The following is a 21248-nucleotide window of genomic DNA, read 5'->3' as shown; positions in this document are numbered from 1 at the left end:
TTTAAAACAAATTTTAATTTAAACAAAAAATAATTTAATTCAATGGACATAAATTGACCCAAGTGTAGATACCTGTGGAGAAGGGAAGACACACATGGAAGCAAAGAAAAGTGACTCTTGATTTGCACATCGACCAGCTGGCCGTCATCTATTTATTTATTTTTGTTTTTTTAATAATGCGGCCTTTAATCTTTTCTCTTTTTTTCTTTTTTTTTTTTATATATCATTTTCCTCCTTTTCCTCACTTTTCTTTCACGTGAAAGGCATTTATCTTATCCGTTGTTAACAAAATATTGTAATGAAATTTAATATAATAGTATAATTAAGTCATTTTAATTTAATATTTATAATAAAAATATATTCAATTATATTATTTCATTACAATTTCTGCAATATTTATAGTTATTAAAAATATAAAAATTTTTTTCTTCAAAAAAAATACAAATTTTATAAATTAATTATGTTTAAAAGAGATTATTTATAGTTGTGTTTGTTTTGCGGATAACGATTTATTTTTAGAATATTCTTTTTGTAATAATAAAGAAATATTAAAACCGTTAATTATAAGATTATAAAAATATTTAAATGATGAATTCAAAATTTATATTTTTTTATCAGAAAAATATTTCCCTTAATTAATTTTTCATAGTACTTGAAGCATTAAAGAAACCTCTTGTGGATTTAAAATTGATTTAAAAAAAATTCAGATGTCTAAAAACAAGTTTTTGATAAATTCTTAAAATATAATAAGTTTTTGACAAACTTTTGCCAAGAATAATATTTCATGATTTCATTAGCAATAATTGGAGCGTGATCACACGCGCTACGAAAAGCAAGTAGGGAAGCAATGTATTAGTTTATTGTAATTATTAGTAAAAAAAAAAAAAAAACTTAAAGTTAGTTTTAATTTTTTAATTGTTGTTAAAAATTAAAATTTTTAAATTTTTGGAGACACTTTAAGTCTTATTTTTGAAACTAATATTTTTTTTATACATATTGACTTGATATTTGAGAGGTAATTTTGAAATGATAATGAAATTTAAATATCTCATAAAATTTAATAATTTCATCATTTTATTTTAATTCTAAATTAACATTTTTAATTTTGTATTTTTATTAATAATAGAACCTAAACCATTTAATTTTATTTTAAAAATATCAATCAAATGATATAATAATGAAGTTTCATAGCTTTCACAATTTATAAAATTTAAATTCTAAACATTTTATGTGTATATGAATTAACATATTCCATCAACCCAACAAACAAATAAAAAATTACTATAAAAATAAGTTCATTATTTTTAAAATTTTTGACATTTTAAATGATATAACAATTTAATTTATGAAATGCTAAGGTTTAATTATGATTTAATTTTTAAATTGTTAGTATTTAAAACATTTTAGCCTCCCAATATTTTTCGTTTCCACCAATGATAGAATTAATGTAAAACTATTAATTTCTAAATAATAAAAATGACTAAAAATAGATATTAAGACAAAAATTTCATGATTTTGTTTTTAAATAATCTCCGATTAGCGAAGCTTTACCATGTATGGAGTATGGATAAACCAAGTTAACTAAACTAAACCCCACAACATCTTCAAAGTACTGCACAATTAATTATTATAGCGTCATTCACAAAGCTTTGTCTCTCTCTACCTCTTCCTTTTCCTTTCCTTCCCTCCTGGTTCCTCCCATTTTACTCTAACCTCTCTTCAAGACAAAGTACACCTCTCTCTCTCTCTCTTGTGGGTCTTGAACAAGTCTCTCACGGGGCATAAATTGCTAGCTTCTGTTCAAACAAATGCAGATTAAGTTCTGAGAGAGGGAGAGAGAGTTTTGCAAGGCAAATAAAATAAAGCCTCCTTTTTTACTCTCTTTCAGTCTTCCTCATTCCTCTCTATCTGTTCTTTTTGTTTTTTTCTCTCTCTTTGAAATTGTAATATCCATTGAAGAGAGAGAGCATCTTCTCTGACTTTTATCTTCTTTTTCTAAAGAGGCTAAAGATCAAGAATCTGGTAACTGTTTTGTTTTGTTTTTCTTTTCTCTTTGAAATTGTCATCCCATTGAAGAGAGAGAGAGAGAGAGGGAGAGCTCCTTCTCTGACTTTGTCTTCTATTTCTAAAGAGGCTAAGGATCAAGAATTTGGAAACTGATTTTGGGTTTTGGTGGGTTTTTGATTTTGTAAGAGATTAATTAAGAGACTTGAAGGATGTTTGGGTTTGGGTGTGAGTGTTTTTACTGGAACCAACTTACTGAATTGGACTTTCCTGAGCCAGAACCAGAACCTTTCTCTTTGCCTGCTCCAATTCCTGAATGGCCTCAAGGTATGGCCTTTTAGCCTCCCAAAAAGAAGTCTGCAGTAGCTTTTTTTTTTTTTTTTTTTTTAAAAAAGAAAATTATTTTGAGGTTTAAATTTCTAGTTTGTTCTTTTGGTTATTGATGGTATATGATCAGGGGATTCTTGTTTGAAATTTGATTGAGTTTTCTTTGTTCTTTAATTGGGGTTTGAGATGCTAATTATCAGTATATCACTTGTAGAGGTATTTGATTTTGGCCATATCAGTGGATCAACCAACAACTAAATCAGGATCTGATAATTTTGGCCATATCTTTGTCAAAATATATTTTGTTTTTTTTTTTTTTTAAAAAGACTATAATATTTGAAAGCTTAAAGTTGGTTGTGGCCAATTCATATGGATTTGCTTTTAGCTTTCTATCATGTTTTTGGTGAAGATGGATAGTTTCACATAATGCTTAGCCAAAAATTTTGGGTGAAACAATAAAGATAGTGAAGAAGACTCTTAAATTTAAAACCAAGAAATGGAATGCTATAAGGATTTTTTTTTTTTTCCCATTTAGATTTGCTTCCTGGCAATCTTAAGAACTATATCAAATCAATTTGCCTTAAATTCTTTAAATTTTAGTATTTTCCAGACTATATTTGTTCGAGCACATTCATGAACTTGGTCCAAGCTTAGAGAATCTGGGATGCCTTGAAAGCTGAGGCTTGCACGACATTTGACACTTTTCAAAAAAAAAAAAAAAAAAAATTAAAGCTTTAATGCTTACAACATCATACTTATCTTTTCCTTCTTTTCGAGGGGATGGAATCTATATTTTACTTTTAGTTTCTTTAATGTTCCCAAGTTTTATGTCTTTGATTGTCTTTTAGGATGGATGCTACATTTTTGGGTTTTCTTTTATTTTTTTTTATTTTTTAACAATTCATAGAATTGGAAACATCTGTTTTCCAAAGTGTAGTATAAGAACTGTATCATCAATTCTAGTTCATGGACTCGAGGGAAAAAAAAAATTAAGTTGATGGGCAGTTTAAATATTTTTTGCTCATTGCAAAGCATGCTGTATTGGTTTTTTTATGATTTTAGAGATTATCCATATATTGGTTGAGTATTGGTTGAGTTTGAAACTGAAAAACACTCAACTTTCGATTTATTTATTGGATCATTTAATTAACCCATGAATATACACCTGAACTATACTTTTGATGCCTGCATTATTCTATTTTCCAATTATGACTTTGCTTGCAGATGCCATGAATCAGCTTGCTTATGAGTGGTGTGCTTTTGTGTCCTCAGGTAAAGGATTTGCTACTGGAAGTATAAACCTAGGAGAACTAGAAGTCTTCAAAATTAACCAATTTGAGAGAGTTTGGAGCTGCAGCTTGTTGCGTGGAAACCAGAAAGGAGTCACATTTTATAGACCTGTTGGGATCCCTGATGATTTTTACTGCCTTGGCCACTACTGTCAATCCAATGACCAACCATTGAGAGGGTATGTTCTTGTTGCTCGTGACACCAATATTCAGAAGCCTGAAGTTGGCCAATTCAGTGGCCCAAAATCAGACTCTCCAGCTCTAAAGAAGCCCCTTAATTACTCATTGGTTTGGAGCACCAGGCCACAGGATAATGGTAGTGGTTACTTTTGGTTGCCAAACCCCCCAACTGGTTATAAGGCTATGGGCGTTGTGGTTACCACCAGCCCAGAGGAGCCTAATGTTGAAGAAGTTAGGTGTATTCGGGCTGATCTTACAGAAAAATGTGAAACTTTTAAGCTAATATTTTCCTCAGATTCAAAAACTTACAAAGAACAATTTCGTGTATGGAACATAAGACCCTGCAGAAGGGGAATGTTTGCTGAAGGTGTTTCTGTTGGAACATTCTACTGTGGCACCTACTTAAAATCTGAAGATGATTTGCTAGATGTTGCATGCTTAAAGAATTTTGACGACGCACTAAAAGCGATGCCAAATCTGGACCAGATTCATGCACTCATTAAGCACTATGGCCCTACTGTATTCTTCCATCCGGATGAAGAGTACTTGCCATCATCAGTCCAGTGGTTCTTCAAAAATGGAGCACTTTTATACCAAGAAGGCAAGCAGAAGGGTGAACCAATTGACTATAGGGGTTCGAACTTGCCTAGTGGAGGGTCAAATGATGGGGAATATTGGATAGATTTGCCAAATGAGGATGATGCAAGAAATAATCTCAAAAGAGGAGATTTAGAGAGTGCTGAACTTTATGTTCATGTGAAACCAGCATTAGGAGGAACTTTTACTGATATTGCGATGTGGGTATTTTGTCCCTTTAACGGACCAGCCACCCTGAAAGTGGGTCTAATGAGCATACCTATGACCAAGGTTGGGGAACATGTTGGTGACTGGGAGCACTTCACACTGCGTATAAGCAACTTCACAGGAGAACTATGGCAAGTCTTCTTCTCTCAGCACAGTGGTGGTCAGTGGGTGGATGCATCTGATTTGGAATTCATAGGAGGTAATAGGCCAGTTGTTTATTCATCAAAGAACGGTCATGCTAGTTTCCCTCGCCCTGGCACTTACCTTCAAGGGTCAACAAAGCTTGGAATTGGAGTGAGGAATGATGCTGCTAGAAGCAAATATTATGTGGATTCAAGCCAAATGTATCAGCTTGTTGCTGCAGAGTATCTTGGCGATGGAGTTGTCACAGAACCATTTTGGTTGCAGTTTATGAGAGAATGGGGTCCAACCATTTTGTATGACTCACGATCCGAAGTAGATAAGATTATTAATCTCCTCCCGTTCTTTGTTCGGTTTTCGGTAGAGAACATCTTTGACCTTTTCCCAACAGAGCTTTATGGTGAGGAGGGGCCAACTGGACCGAAGGAAAAACGAAACTGGTTGGGAGATGAAATATCTGGTTGAATTTGCTGCATGTGAATTCTCATTGCATATTATTGTCTCACTTTCTTTACTGCCTGGTTATGTTGATAGAGAGTTCAGCGAAAACACAGGTATCTGCAGTTGAAATGTCAACTGTAGCATGCTCTTCTTGTTGTACATGCAAGAAGGCCATTTTTCCTCTTCATGTATGCTTTGCCTTGTGTTACAAGCATCAAGCAATCCTGTGTAGATATGAAGGTTGCAGGTGAGGTGCATTTGCGCTAAAGCCAAAACGAGAAGAAATCAACATAATTGGTTGCCAACATTGGCTTATACTGTCATTTGAAATGTGTACTGCCTCTAGTATTAGTATTCTATGTACTAAGAAATATTGATGCTTGACCATGGAGTGAGGTGTTTTTAGAAGTATTAAACGCTGTCAAAAAGAAATTTGCAATTTTTTTTTTGGGTTGCACCGCCAGCAATTTTGGTTCGATGATTACTATAGTTACAGCATAAGAGATCCGAAAGGGAAGTTAAAAACGCGTATCAACATAAGTTCTGTAAGTGTCAGTTTTGGTTACACACCAAGAACAATGGAGTTTGGCTTTCAAGAATTACACATTAGATATCGTTTAATCTGAAATTTACAAAGGATTAACACCCTCTGGACTCTGGTATAAATTTACAATCAATCACCCACCCAAAAATTCCAACTCTTGTTGGATAAACAAAAATGACAAATAGTAGGTAATTGCTAATACCTACTGAAATAAATGACATTGATACATCAGCTGCCCTTCACAATAATAATTATAAATTACATTTGAAATCACATGTATGAACAAACACAGATGACAGCATTCTTCAGCGTGCCATCTTGCCATCTCTGTTAAGATCCTCCCAGCTAATCTCCTGGGCACATTCCCCACATACGGTAGTACAGCCGACTTTAGTTCCCTGACTTCTAAGAGTCAGCAAGTGAGAAAGATTAGTGCATTTCCGATGCACTGTTCGACTTCTTAAGATGCCCTTGGAAGATGCAACAATGGAACAGGAAGTCTCAGGAGTAGGAGGGGCAGCCATGCTTGATGTAGGCAGGTTGCCTGGATCAGGTACAGATGGAACAGCATTTGGCATGGGTGGCCTTCGATCAAATGTGGATTCATCAAGAGAAACTCGCTGCACTTCCTCCCATTCTAATGATTTCCTATATACTTCCCAAGCCATGTCTTGCTCCTCCTTAGTCAGTTTTTCCTCTTCATTCTCTTGCAAAAGAGTCTCGTGTTCATGATAATTGGCAATCCACCTAAATGAGAGTCAATGAATCAGGTACCATTTTCATGTCAAATTCAGTCCCCACATTTCAGAAAGACTATAATTCTCAAACTCCAAATGCAGAAAGAAAATCATAACCGAGCAATGGAAGTTAAAATACAGAACATAAATATATCAGGGCCCTATTATTTATTCAAGAAAATATACTCGGTCAAACAATACTAAATAATCCCAGTTTTCCTTTTTTGAGAAGAAAATAATTCCAATTTTCAGTAACGTGTGAAAGTCGAGGTGAATCCAGATAAGAAAAGATTAGAAAAATGAACATTGAAGAGAGAGAGAGAGAGAGAGAACCTCGGATGGTGCTTGCCAAGTAATCTCTCCATTAACTTGTCAGAAGAGCAGCTTCCATGAGAAAGAGGCAAATTCTGTTTCAGTGAAGTTCCAACTTGGCAGCTCATGTTCTGGTCATCTGTTTGTCTAACTTCTTGTCCAAGCTCAATTTGAGGGTCAGTATTCTCATCATCACCAAATTCAAAGAGGTGCAACATTTCTTCTCTAGAAATAGTCCTATGTATTTGTTGTCTATCAACTACCCTTGCAGCAAGCCCCTCCTTAGTCACCTGTTTAAACCCTTCTATTCATCAAAATTCCCAGAGAGAAGGCAACTGATTCAACATCAATTCTTATTCCATTACCTGACGCTTATAGATTTTTTCTTCCATAGTTCCATGTGCCATCAATCTGTAAGCAAACACTGGCTTTTTTTGGCCATACCTGAAAAGTTGGAAATATTTCTGTTATTTTCAATCATATGATATAAATGCTTGATTTTCCAATTAGAAGAAAATCATTAGTCAAACCAACCTCCAAGCTCGATAAATGGCTTGAAGATCATAGGTTGGATTCCAAGAACCATCGACAATAACTACACGGTTAGCAGCATGAAGATTAATCCCTAGAGATCCAGCTCTCGTTGATATCAGAGTGCATTTGACTCTTTTATTCTCAGGATCATTAAACTTCTCAACCATTCTTTGCCTTTCAGAACTCTCTGTTCTTCCATCTAGCCTGTTGGGTAAATCAAAGAAAATGAACTTTACAATTTCTTTTTATTTCAATTCCAAATAATCTCATGTCCATATTGAGATCTTTAGTAAAAAACAAAGGACTCCTGGATAGTCAAAGGTGAATGGCAATAAGCACCCACCTGTACCAGTCTTTTCCTTTTCTCCAAAACTTCCCCTTTCTTCCATGTCGAGGCAATCTTGAAAGATAAAATTCAATGAGATCTAAGGTGGGTATGCTCTGGCTAAAAACCAATGCCTTATCACCCACCAGAGAACACATGGTTAAAATGTCAAGCAGCAATACCATTTTGCCACTGTAATCAAGTTCTTTATAATTATTTCCATGAAGAAGATCATTCCACCAATCCTGGAAAATTCCATCCATCAACAAGATGATAGGGAGAAAGGAAGTATATATTGAAAATGAACATGTTGGAATTCAGAGGATATTCAGACAGTGAGGCACGTATATAATTAGATAATGGTTAAAAGCCATACCAAATGAATGCATATCTTAGTAGTAACAGAAACCCCTTTTTTTTTTTTTTTCAAAATTGTATGAGCAGATATGTTTACATCACTAGCATAATTTGTCGCATACATACCTTTCGAAAAAATCCATTATCATTTTTCCCTTGCATAAAATCATAAGCATTCCTTGGCTTCTCTGTTGAACATTGAACACAATCATTAAACAAACGCACAGAGATGGACACAAGATTATGGAAGAGGGACGGAAATTATACAATGTATTGCAAACACAAGCCAAACAGAAGTATTATGAATGACAAAAGCCACAGCATGCCAATATGCACTTAATACAGCAGAAGCATTTCTACAGTCCATCCTCCCTTGAGTTCTGCATGCCTTAGACTTTTTTTGGTTAGATCTTATGAAAACAGCCATATGGCAGCCACTTATCCAGTAAATGAACATCCTTTCAAGGAATACAAAAGCTTTAAGAATTAGATTCTAATAGGTTCATAGGAAAGCAAAAGCATAAAGTTTAGCCAATGGTAAATTAACTCAAAAAATAATTAGCAACAATTCACAACAATAAAAAATAATTCAACCTCTAAATCAGTATGTCCAGAACGTATCCAGCATGTACAATTATCAGCACATCAAAGAAATTGAAAAAAAAAAAGAAAGAAAGAAAAGAATGGTAAAAAAATGAAGGCGTACCTCCAATAATTGTATTATAATCTACATTTTCATCACTAGAACTTTCATCTGCATTAAAATTCTCAACAGTTTCCTCACGACTAACGTAATCTTTATCTTTTCTGAGTTGAAGAATCCCAGGATGGTTCCATATCTACCGACAACAGTAAAGTTGTCAGTAAAATAAGCAGGCAGAGAAAAAGATAATTGATTTAAAGTATAATAATATAATGTAACAGCGTGTATCAATGACTGAAACAGATCGTTAAAATCTTTGCTGTTAAAGCCACTAGTATACTCCTTATTTTACCAAACAGTTAGTAGACAGCATCTTTATTTGATCTTCCAGCCAGATCTTTAGAAAGAAAAAGACACTTCCTTTTCTTTGTTTCAAGTTCCAGAAAACATTTTATCAAAGAGAAGTTCGATTGCCTCTTCATTTCAAGATTTCTCACAGATTTTTCCATCCATAACTTGATTCAAAGATTCTTTGCCAGATGAGGTAATTATTACAACGTTTTTTTTCTCCCAGTAAAAGTACTAATTTGTTGCATCTTTCTATCGATTCTGGTTAATTAAGCTATTGATTTTGAGTGATTTTGCTATTTTTACCCTTTTTAAATAATCATAGTGCAGTAAGTGCCAACTGCAAGGAACTTACCCTGGCACTTCTGCAATCTCAATTTAAAACGCCACATGCATATATCTGGTAAATAAAGTAGCACAGGAAGTGTTGAAACTTCTGTTCTTCTATGTATATAAATAAACAAGCTAAGAAACACAACATCATAATTGAAAACACACCTGAGCTAATGCCTGGTATCCAGCAAAAAAACTCTTCCTTATCTTTTCACTGGAAACCTTGTCATTTGTGAATCCATGCACATCGAGGAACCTCTTGTATAACTTCCTTTGCAAAGGAGAAAGCTTTACAGTTATTACAAAGACAGTTTTAGGTGGCAGGTCCTTCTTCACCACACTCATGTCCATTCTTTGCACAAATCCTTTTAATTGTTCATAAAGGATATGTGACCTTTGATTCATAATTTTCACATCATATGCAGTTGAATTAGTATGTTGTCCATTCTCTATAGGGTTTTGGAAACTGCAACCAAGGCAAACATAATTAAGAGAAAACAAGTAAAAGGGTGACAGTAACCACAACAGTCTAGGGAAGAAGTCTTGCCGGTTCCTAAACTCATGGCTGCTACCAAGAAAACCTTCTCTTACAAAATCAACCATCTGTGCAACACATAAATACAATCAAAGACCCAGCAAACAGAAAAATAAGAATATATTCAGTTTGTTTACAAACTTACACAATAATACTCCATTAGATTGTTCTGAAGAGGTGACCCTGTTAATGCAATCCTCCTTTGGCATTTCACTTGCTTCAATGCTTGAGTTGTATCTGCTCTGGTGTTCTTAATCATATGGGCTTCATCACAAACAAGTATATCGGGTCCATCCTGACAATTGAAAAGAAATCTCATGAACAAATTGAACATTTAAAAGCACCAATTGAAGATCTATGATTAGTCTTGTGGATCCAAAGTAACAACCATATGAAATGGCCGAAGTCCAATATTTACAAAAATGGTACTCTGACAAGGGACGTGGATTAGAATATAAAAAAGCTCCATAAACTTACCTGCAGGCATGCAAAATATAGCTAAACCTACATTACATAGATTCTGGTATGGGTTTCAGGAACAGTTGTAAGTTTGAGCATCTATCCTACGAACTTTGCCCTTTCAACAGATCTAGTGGCCATACCAGTACAATTAAAAGCAGAAAGTATTCAACAGCTTTTAGAAGCTTTTTGAAGGCTTAAGTTCAGAAATTTGAGAAAAAATATGTACTGAGAAGAGGTCAATTTCAGGTTGTTTTTGGACAATTTCTTTAACAAAGGAAAGGCTGATCATATTATAATTACAGGTACAAGCAGAGCTCACTTTTTCAAGATGGTGTGATTTTCAATAACTTCAATACAGTTGATAAAGAGAGGGTATATACCATATAAACAACATTAAGCTCACTGTAATACCAAAATTTGATTTTCCTTTCTTTCATAAGAACTGTGTATTTCCTGCCTACGAAGACTCAAATTTGAAGAAATTAAAATAATAACAAGTATGATAATAATAATTTTTTGAGGGCTTACTCTTCGAGGGGCATTCAGAGCAGCGGCTTTATGCATTATTCAGCATACCAGGTGTTCTTTACTTTTCTACCTTTCCCCTTCTCAAATGTCGTTTATACTTATGTCTTAATTAGAGTGTGATGATTGCTTGTCCTTCCTATTACAATTCTCTCTCTCCCATAATAAAACTCTTTTTAAGGGGTCAATGGGAAAAACACAAATGGGCAGTGGTGGTGAACAAGGGAACAAAATTCAAATAGAATCCAACACAATTGACAAATATACACTTTCCTCCAACAAGTTCATTCACTAAAAGAACGTCTCATGCTCCTTGCTATCAATAAAAAACTCTTACTTCAAGGAGCATTTGACTTAAATCCAACAATACCAGTGGTCCAGCAGATAATGATTCAAATCAACCATTCTATGAATACAGTCTAGTTATGAACTGAAAAAGTCACAAGCACACAAGAGTTTTCCTTCCCCCCCCTCCCCGCCCAAAAAAAAAATAAGAAGATGAAAATTTGCTAGTATTGATGCATAAAGTATCATTTGTACCCACGATTTTTCACATATTGTATTTTATCCAGGCAAAATGCAATGACTAGTGTGTGTGTGTGTGTGTGTACAGCTCTTTTCTTTTGGCACAAAAATGAAAACCCAAGAAGAACAAATTGGTTTCATATTTGGGAAATAAAGATTCATCAACGCAGTGAGTTTGAAACCAAACAATGCACATGAAGCGTACAAGTGACTAAAATCCTTAATTGATGTAGCTGTGCTGAGTTCCAGGGAACATGACAGTTACCTGCAAAGCATAACAAAGTTCCCTAGCCATGTTTCGATCCTTGACATTCTTTCCAAAAGATAAGTTTCGAAAAGCAGTGTAGCCAATCAGAAAAACACCACCCTTAGCTCTCCATTTTGCAAACAACTCCACTCTTCTCTCCCTAATGGCAACAAACACATCAGTGTAAAATTTATTTTTCTTCATATAACCAAAATAGAAAAAAAGAAAAGAGTATATCATTAAACCTTGATACATCTTCCAGCATAAAAACACGGAGGGGTTTGACTTCTGAAGGCCTCCACTTCATGAACTCCTGCCGCCAATTATGAAGCACATTCACAGGAGTAACAATAAGTGCAGTTCTTAATCCCAAATCAACACTTCTCATAGCAGTGTACAGGAAAGCTATGACCTGCAGATGGAATTTGCCAATCAGAAAACTGCATGTTGCAACCAAGTGGTAAGACTGGGAGTGCAAGGACCAAAGTTCACTTCCCTCCACTGCCAGCATCACCATTGATAAATAAAAACAATGGATCCACAACTATTGGTAGTTTATATTATAGAAACATGGTATTATTCTGACCACCAAATAAGTGGAGACATAGCCGTGATTATCAATGAATAGAGACAAGAGAGGCTGGGTAGGCTTGATGATGCTGAGGTTATTTTGTTTATCAGCTTCCAGTACCTCTGCTTGCTTCTCTGTGTGTGTGTGTGTGTGTGTGTGTCCTATCTACTGGCACTGCATCTTCATTTTCTCTTCTTTACTCCTCTCTTTTACTTTTAGAGTTATAAGAGCTTTTAAGTTCGTTGGAGTTAGTACATTATTGTATGTTGAATTAGCTGCTTATTTTGTGGGAAGTATGCTACATAAAGGTTATGATGGCAGTCTATTTGCTTTAATATGGTCACTAACTGTATTTTTGGAGTTGTAGATGCAAGTGTCCATGCTGTTTTTTTTTTATTTATCATTTCGTCTATATCTCAGGGTCTATAGCAGCTGATTATTAACAGCCAAAAAAGAAAGGCAAGCAGCAGAACTTGGTACCTGAAAAGTTTTTCCCAGGCCCATTGTATGAGCTAAAATGCAACCAAGACCTCTATCTCCAGATTTTACTTTCCCAATTGACTGAACAATGTTCTCCCACATAAATCTTATCCCTGCCACCTGCAATTTCAAATTAGCTTTAGAAAAAGAACTTAACAACACATTTGAAAGTAATGACCAAAGACCAGAATCATAAATGAGCTTTAAATATCAATAATGAACCTCCATCAAGGGACTCATTTCCCACATTGGGCACATAATTCCCCTCATTGAAATAGCAAAAGAGATAAAGGGCTAAATTCCTGAATCATCACTAAAATTTAAATTTTAGAAGTGGTGAGGAAGCTGAGAATCAACCAACATCATTATTGTTAGGGCTCAAGAAGCAGAAAGATATCATAATGAAACAATATCTTAAACAATTTGGCTGGGAAAAAGTAACAAAAACTACACAGTGTTAAGAACTCCACAAGTATAGAAATAAAACCTGATGGGCTTTCAATTTAGCTGATATGCTTGGAGGAATCCTCACAGCCTCTTCACCTTTTTCCCTCACAACATTCACTATATAACCTGTGGCAGAATCGCCAAGTACTTCAACAGTAGCACCTTCAGGTAAGTTTCCATTGCAGCTTGCAGATTTCATCACCTTGGATTTGCCAGTAAACTGTACTTTCAGTGACTTCAAACGTTCTTGACGCTCCTAAATATGATGCAAAATTTTGATAATTTAGTGCTTAAATACTTGATTTGACTGAATACATTATCAAACATAAGACACCTTTTCAATTGCAATTTTCTTCTGGGTCTCTTCTCCTAATTCAGCATCATCAAGAATCCTCCGTATCTTCTTCTTCTTCCTCCTCTTACTGCTGATACAAAAATGATGAGATTTGAGAATTATAAATGATAAGGCTCATACCTTAGACAAACAAAGAAAGTAATAACTATGAACATCAATCTCATAAGCAATTATTATGTACCTGATTGCAGCAATGTTTGTATCTGCATCAGAGTCCTCTGATTCACTATCAGAGCTTGTATCCATTAGATCTCCTGATCCCATGGCTATCTCCAATTCAGATGTCAATCTTTGTAGCTGACTGGGTAAGCAACAACAACATTGCCAGCCAGAAGCTTGTGCCTTAGACAAGCAGTCTTCACCAATATTCCTTTTTATACAAGTGGTACAGAATAATACTTTGCATGACTTGCAACTTACTAAGTCATTGCTTCGTCCACACCATCCACAATAGCATTCAGAACACTCAGAATCCTGCAACAACTAATTAGCTCAACGAAACTCAAATGTCTTAAAAAGACAAGGACCCTTATCTAAAGAAAAGCTACCAAGTAATCAACAACAATGGATTTTTGTAGGCTACTTAGAAGGACAAGCAATTATAGTAACGGAAACAACAACAATCAACTAGTGATGCAGCAATCAAAATACTCCAGGTAAGTGGGTCAAGCAGTTTGCTTCCAAAAACTTCAGTAATTTCCCAAAATATTGAGCTTCAGCAAACAAGAAAAAAAGTAGTATTCATGAACATTACACTCCCTGAAATTTTTTTTTTTTTTTAAAAAAGGAAAGGCTTGAGTTTGCTGCAATGTACTATGAGTAGATCACCCCAAATAAAAATGCTTATTTCCTCATGTCTGTGTCTCATGGTTTTAACACACAAACATGACCAAGAACCTCATAGTGTGCTCCATTCATCCACCAATCATTTTTAACCTTAGTATCTTTGTTACTCATAAAAGCAAGCATAAGTTTTCCAGTAAGTACATGAAGATTGTATGTTGGTCAGTCAATAAACTAATTCCAGGGCATGTTGGAAGAAAAAAATATTCCCCACATATGAAAAGAGTACCCAGCAAAATTTTATTAGTGTACACCAATATTATCAAAACTATAACATACCAATAGAAATTTAAGTGTGCATATATGGTGATTTAAAAATCATAAGTCACTGTTGCCTATGTGAATTAACTTAATTATGATATTAGATATTATTAAAATCCGTACCTTCACATGCATCTTCTCCTCCATTAGACATTTGCAATCTTTGCAAATAATTACTTTCAAAAGTGGATGCGAATGCACTTCCAAAGCAATTTTATTGCAGGCAGTACATTGAAATTCCTTGTTCACACCCTGTGAAAGATGGCCATCAGCACCAAAGTCCCCACTGTTTTCTGGCATAGTTGACTCATTCTCCACTTTAGTGGCAGTTGAAACTGATTTATCTATCCCAACATCTTCATCATCACTGTCTATGATAACAGGCCGAATCCTTTTAGCGTCAATTTTTGGTTCCTCGCTCTCATTTGGACGCTTCGACCTTCTGTGTTCAATGACATCAGGTTCAGAAAACTCTGAATTGCCATTACTAGTTGGTTGTTCCACATCCAAGTTCTTAGAACTTTCAGACACATCTTTCTTCGAATTTTCATTTGCAAACTCGTTAGGGTTACTCGATACATCTCCCCCATCTTCATGAGTTTTCTCATTAGAAATGTCACTCAGAGGCAGCAGATCATCTACGTTACCTTCCATTACCTGATCAACAGAATTGAGTTCTTTTATTAATGGCAGCCTAATTCAATAATCCAATGAGAGCTCTAAATGAAAGGTATCTATATATATATATATATATATATATATTCAATAATCCAATGAGAGCTCTAAATGAAAGGTATCTATATATATATATATATATATATAATTGGAATGTAAATTATTTGAAAAGGATGTCCAATTTTACAGTAACCAAGCACATTCTTGAACCACAATCACTCAAAAAACCAAGACCCTTTTGAACTGAAAATGTTAGATAGAAAACCATACCGAGTTATAATATTCTTGATAAGACCGCACCAAAATTGCTTTGGATAATTCATTTAAAGGTGGAAAACAAAAGAATGAATCTACGATTCTATCAAGTACAGATAACCATACAAATGATCACGCATGACAAGTTTGAGTTCTATTATTCAATTATACCAATTGTGAAGCCAGAACCCACAAATTAAAAAATTTAGAATTGGAATCTAAACCAAATCAATGAACAAAACCAAAGTGCTAAGAATCAAGACCTGTTTAGATCTCTTACGATGCCTCCTCTGCTTCAAATGAAGCTGAAGTTTTTGATCAATTCTTGCATCATCTTCCTCTTTGACCTTTGAATGTACAAAGATAAGAACCATACAAATTCAGATATTGTCTGCGCATACAATCAAAAGAAAACTGGACAATCACTATTATAAACTAACAAAATATAAGTTGCATGAAGTCCCAATAGGTCTTAATATTCAAGAGTGCATCAAGTAAACATGTGCAAAAAAATGAAACAAGATACAAGTTGATGAGATCATAGGTGAAACAAGCAGGCATTTTATTTTATCATAAGAAGAAGCAGATAGACAGATGAAAATCCATTCAATATTACCACAAGGCAGATGCTTAAAAAGGAAAAAGTATAGCTGCCATTACCAGATAAAATAAAATATTCATCCATTGCTTTCTTGTAAACTTAATTGCTGTCAAGAAAAATGTTAACAAGCAAAAAAAAAAGATCTATTAATATTAAAAGTTCCACAGAAGTGACAGGGATCCAATATTATTGCCAAATGCACTACATGACCAATTAAATAACAATCTAGACAGAAGGGCTATCCAGCAACAAGCCACAACAAGTGCATGTCTGGAGATCCCAAGACTAAAGAAAATTCCATTCACCCACACAATAGGTTTTTCAAACTTCACAGATGCAACTAGACAGCATTTGGACCAACATGATTGTTAATAACCTTAAATGTAATTTTGTTCAAATAGAGGCACACAGCACACCAAACAAAATAAGTAATCCTTTTCAGCATTAAGATTAGAAATCAACATTAGTTAGCTTGAAATCAGAACTTGAGGAATGATTGATACAAACATGGAGCACAACAACATTAACAAACCTTTCGATAATTTTTTCTTTGTTCCTCGGAAAGAAGTAGTTCCTTCTCGTTTGCTATGGCATCAGCAATGAATGGATCACTGGAACTACCATCGATGTCTTCAATTTCCTCAACCTGAGGAAGATCACACGTCAAAAAACTAGATAAGGTCAAGATGGCAACTAAGGAACCATCCTTTCGAAATTTGCATGCTTCATCAATTTGAGATACAAATTAATATCACAAAGACATTACTGACTGGTTCAGCTAAAAGAAAGCCAAGTAATAAGAAACAGTAAAATTCTAGCCTATTTCGTAAAGTTAATAGCAAACCACTGACATATTAAGGAACTAAATATTTTTATTTCTGAAACAGTAAACCAACAGAAGAGCTCCCAGGTTTGGAAATGAGATAATTTGTCGGTGTGTAGTAACTGAATCAGAATAGTTTTTATATGCAACAAGCCTTGGCAAAAATCCTGGTAGGCTGGGATTTGGGTAGAGGAATTGTTTATTTGTTTGGATCTTAAGTCTATGTTCAGACTTCTGACAGTCTTCTCTTTTTAATGATAAAAGAGCAAACACAGAAAGGAAACAAGGAAATTATCACCATAATAGAAACCCAAAAGGAAAAATTGCTTTCTAACAAGCACAGAGAAATTGACATCTTGGACACAATTAATGGAACATGATACAGAATTAGTTGCTACACAGTTGATAAAAGCTTAGGATAAAAAGGAGTAGGAATCAGAAATGTCACAAGTTTTAAATTAAGCATCAGAATTAAATATCGACCTCATCGACTCCAGGAAATTTGAGCCCCATCTCTGCAGCTTCATGGGGAGTGTTGGCCAGGTAGACAGAAGCCCAATACTTGCTACCAAATGAAGCAACATCCTTACCAATTCCCCCTGATAATAGTTTCTTGAGAGAGTCCCAATCAACATCTCCATTTTCAGCCACCTCTCCCTTGCTTCCATCTGTAGAAAGTTTTTTCTCCAGAAATCCACTAGCACCTTCCTCCAATAGTTTCCCATGCCGTCTGAACACACAACATGGATCCATTCAATGAACTTCTAAGACTGCAGATTCACAATGTAAAACATGAACCAACATACCTTCTTACAGGCCTGTGGCTTTGGAGATACTTCTCAGCATCAGCTACTACCTCTGTAACTTCACTGGTCACATGAGATCCTACCCAGTGCGCCCTTCTTTTCCAAGCTTCAGTATGGCAACCATTTGGAGTCTGACTTTCAATCCACTTATACAGGCTTGGTAGCTCGATGCCAGCCCCATCAAGTTGCTCCTGTTAAGAGAAAATTGTAAATGAAAGACATAAAGGGGGGAAGGACAACCACATATCCAACAAGAAATCATCAGTGAGTTGAGTTAATTGCACCTGACATAAGAAGAATACAGTTCAACGAATATAATTGTAATAATGGCTCATTAAAATATGTTTATCATCATCCAATATTTATCTCATTGACCAAAGGCAACAATCAAATTATAAAAATGAGGTGGATACTGAAGAGAGAAAAACCATAGAGGTCATTGTTAGGCAATGTTGAGGATAAAGTTGAAAACGGGTTTATAGATAAGGTTGGACAAGTAACCAAGAACTTAAATCCATATCAAAAGAAGAAGTATTCATTTTAACTAGGGGTGTCAAAATGGGTCATGACACACGAACACGATTCGTCTAACATGCAAAATAAACGGATTAGAGTTGAGGTTAAACGGGTTCGTATCATAAACGGGTCACCCATTTATGACACGAATATAAACGTGTCGTGTCACGGATTGATACGCGAGTTAATCGAGTAACCTGTTTATTTTAGGGTGAAGAGATAATTTTAGTGTCAAATAAAAACACCCAACTAAAACCCTATTTACAATTTATTTTTGTATTAATTTTTTTATTTTAGTTATGAATCTTGGAAAATCTATACATTTTATATATAAAATTTTATTTTTAAATATGATTTGAGTTAAATAGGTTAAAATTTAAAAATATCATAAGCAGGTTAAGTGGGTTATATACGGGTCAATACGACCCACTTAACCTATTTTTGATATTAAGCGGGTTACATGGGTGGTATACAGGTCAACACGACCCACTTAACCTATTTATGATATTAGGCGAGTTACATATGTCGTGTTCGTGTTACCTGCTTAATTTTCATGTCGTGTTCGTGTTGAGAAATTTGACACAATTATTAAATGGGTCGTGTTCATGTTGACCCTAATCATGTTACGTGTTAGGCGAATCTGTGTCTAACCCGACACGCCAACCGATTTTGATACCCCTAACTTTAACATCACAAGGAGGGGCACAAATGATTATAGCCTCAAGATACATGAAGGCGCAGAAATTTATAATAAGAACCAAAGATTTTACTCAAATTGAAGGAAGAAGCAAACCAACAAATGAGCACTTTCAGTCTCGAGCTCATCCAGCACTGTCTCCCACTCCTCCTTGAAGGTAGTCATCTCATCTTTGACTGCTGCTTCCAGCTAACATTAAACATAACAAAATGATTGGGCAAATTCATAAAATTCAAAGAAAGGTAAACAATGAAAAAAAGAACTAACATCATCACGGTGAAGCATTTGTGCCAACTCCTCTCTCACATCATTTTCCACCTTGGAAAGTGATTCCTGTTCGAGTGCCTCTTGAGCCTCTGCAGCCTAAAATGAGAATCAGCTAACCTTCTAAAACAGACTAACAAAATGGAATGTTGGAAACTAAGCAAGAAAAAAAAGCCGATGATACCTTGCTCTCAACTTCTAAGAACTCAGCAACTAGCTCTTCTATTTCTTGCTCAGTTAAAGGTTCCTGTAAAATGAAGACAAGAACAAAATGAACTCCAAAGAAAGGTCCACAAAATTTAAGCATACACAAGCAGTGAGTAATATTTATTGTTAGTATAAGATCTTCATCATGGGCTCCCAAAGTGTATGATTACTAACTTAAGCTTATGTTTTTGTTGTTATTTTTTTATTTGTGTTGCTGTTGTTCTTCCGTTATAGGCCCATTTGTCAAGCTAAAACCATTTTCTACATTAAGTGCAACGTAATTGTGTTTGTGATCATTTTGTAGTTCCATATTTGTTAAGAGTGAGTTGTTGCTGACCTAACATAGTCGGTGTTATTGGTGAAACTGTCAAATAGTTTAAACTTTTGGAATAGATACTTCATATGAATTGAAGGCAATGTGACCAAAAACATGTTTAATACCCTATGAGCATGAGGAAGAGGAAAACAAAGAAAAAATGTAGAAAAAATCTTCAATCCTTGCCTCAACATGTATTCCATCATCTTGTCCCGATTCGGATGGCTCATCATCATCATCATCATCAGGATGCATTCCATCATCTTGTCCAGATACAGATGGCTCATCATCATCTGAATCAACAATAAAAGAATCACCAGAAGCACTTTTAACCTCTTCAACTATCTCCTTTTTTTCATCCATCTTCCTCAAGTCACATCAGATGTACATTAGACCTCCAAAGAAGTAGCTTCAAGATGAAATCAATCATATCATTACTCAAACAAAGATAAAGCAGTGTCCACTGAGATCCTTTGCCAAAATAAAGCAAGCAAACCACCAAAAGAAACTAGGAAATGATGCCATACAAAATTAAACATTAGTAATCAAAGCAGTAAAGCAAGAACTCATACAGTAATATTAGTTCAAACATAATGATCAGACCTCAAAAAAATTTCTGCAAAGCCATTTCCCCACCAGGCAACTGCAATTATAAAACGCCATTACTTTCTCATTGTATTTGTAAAACTAAAATAAAAAAGGAAACTGCACTAATGACCTCAGCTCATGCACTTAATCTTGAGAACCCTTGTGGAGTACAAAGAGCTGACGGTTGGTCACTAGGACTTAAAAAGCACCAACAAGAACCAATTTCCTGAGCTTTTGGCAATCTACTGCATCTAAAAATGGAGAAGAAATTCTACAAAATTATAAACAAGGGTTTTCGTTGCAAGATTTTCACAAATCAATCTGAAAACAGTTAATCACACATTTCAAAGTATACAAATCAAATCCAACTGTATAACTCATGCTTTAAAACTTCCAAATGAAGCATTCTGTTTCAACTTTCGGAAGCAGTAAAAGCACTTATACTAAACTTAGCCAACTTTCCATTTCCCCGTATCTCGCACTAAAGAGCAACAAAAAAAGTTTAAGAGCATCAATCAAAAAATGAAACCAGTAAAACAATCAACCGATTCAATAAATTTTGACTCACGACCACTCAGAACCAAATTAAACAAGTAACAGAGGCACTTGGAATTCCAAATGACATTGAAATCGGCGAATAGGAATGGCGAGAGCGAGTTGGAGTTGGTGACTCACCGTAGAAGGTTAGGGCAGTGAGAGAATCGAATCCAGGTCTGGGTTTTTCAGCAGAGGGAGAAAAAGGAAATCTTTCTAATATTTTGGGGATTTTTTTATAAGAGAGAGAAAATTATTGGTAGGGTAATACACTGTGTTAGGTTATTTATTAGGTGGGTTTTTTCGTTATTTTTAGTTTCGGCGTGGAGTTTTTTGAAATTTTTAGTTTGATAGCCGGTGCTAATGTTCACGCATGTGGGACCCACTGCAACTGCA

At 34.9% G+C, this 21248-nt stretch overlaps 2 protein-coding genes across 11 annotated transcripts; one reads left to right on the top strand and one right to left on the bottom strand.

The window, feature by feature from the left end:
* Positions 1-1638: 1638 nt before the first annotated feature.
* On the top strand, positions 1639-5653 carry LOC105647762 (vacuolar sorting-associated protein (DUF946)). Its single transcript, XM_012233981.4, has 2 exons — positions 1639-2331; positions 3604-5653. Exons 1-2 carry the CDS (start codon positions 2217-2219, stop codon positions 5208-5210), a joined length of 1722 nt encoding a protein of 573 aa, XP_012089371.1. The 5' UTR covers positions 1639-2216; the 3' UTR covers positions 5211-5653.
* Positions 5654-5699: 46 nt separating this feature from the next.
* ATRX (P-loop containing nucleoside triphosphate hydrolases superfamily protein) lies at positions 5700-21121 on the bottom strand. 10 transcript variants are annotated; one of them, XM_020684801.3, is made up of 28 exons: positions 20994-21116; positions 20449-20569; positions 20334-20373; positions 19917-20139; positions 19392-19454; positions 19211-19306; positions 19040-19132; positions 17731-17921; positions 17408-17654; positions 16634-16747; positions 15764-15847; positions 14694-15227; positions 13648-13949; positions 13446-13536; positions 13152-13367; positions 12665-12784; positions 11859-12025; positions 11632-11773; positions 10000-10149; positions 9867-9922; positions 9485-9785; positions 8702-8834; positions 8122-8183; positions 7657-7883; positions 7314-7517; positions 7145-7223; positions 6801-7069; positions 5700-6477 (listed from the first exon to the last, which is right to left on the bottom strand). In XM_020684801.3, the coding sequence occupies exons 4-28, from the start codon at positions 20091-20093 to the stop codon at positions 6036-6038; spliced, it is 4560 nt and encodes a 1519-aa protein (XP_020540460.1). In that variant the 5' UTR covers positions 20094-20139; positions 20334-20373; positions 20449-20569; positions 20994-21116; the 3' UTR covers positions 5700-6035. The 10 variants fall into 10 exon arrangements, with proteins under 10 accessions (XP_020540460.1, XP_020540462.1, XP_020540461.1 ...); XM_020684803.3 differs by having other exon boundaries at positions 19917-20023; XM_020684802.3 differs by lacking the exon at positions 20449-20569 and having other exon boundaries at positions 20994-21092.
* Positions 21122-21248: the final 127 nt, after the last annotated feature.

Source organism: Jatropha curcas, chromosome 2, assembly GCF_041381405.1.
Source record: "Jatropha curcas cultivar XTBG-Jc1 chromosome 2, XTBG_Jcur_1.0, whole genome shotgun sequence".
Classification (NCBI taxonomy): domain Eukaryota; kingdom Viridiplantae; phylum Streptophyta; class Magnoliopsida; order Malpighiales; family Euphorbiaceae; genus Jatropha; species Jatropha curcas.
The sequence above is the reverse complement of the archived record's forward strand: the minus strand, read 5'-3'. Positions and strand labels throughout refer to the sequence as shown.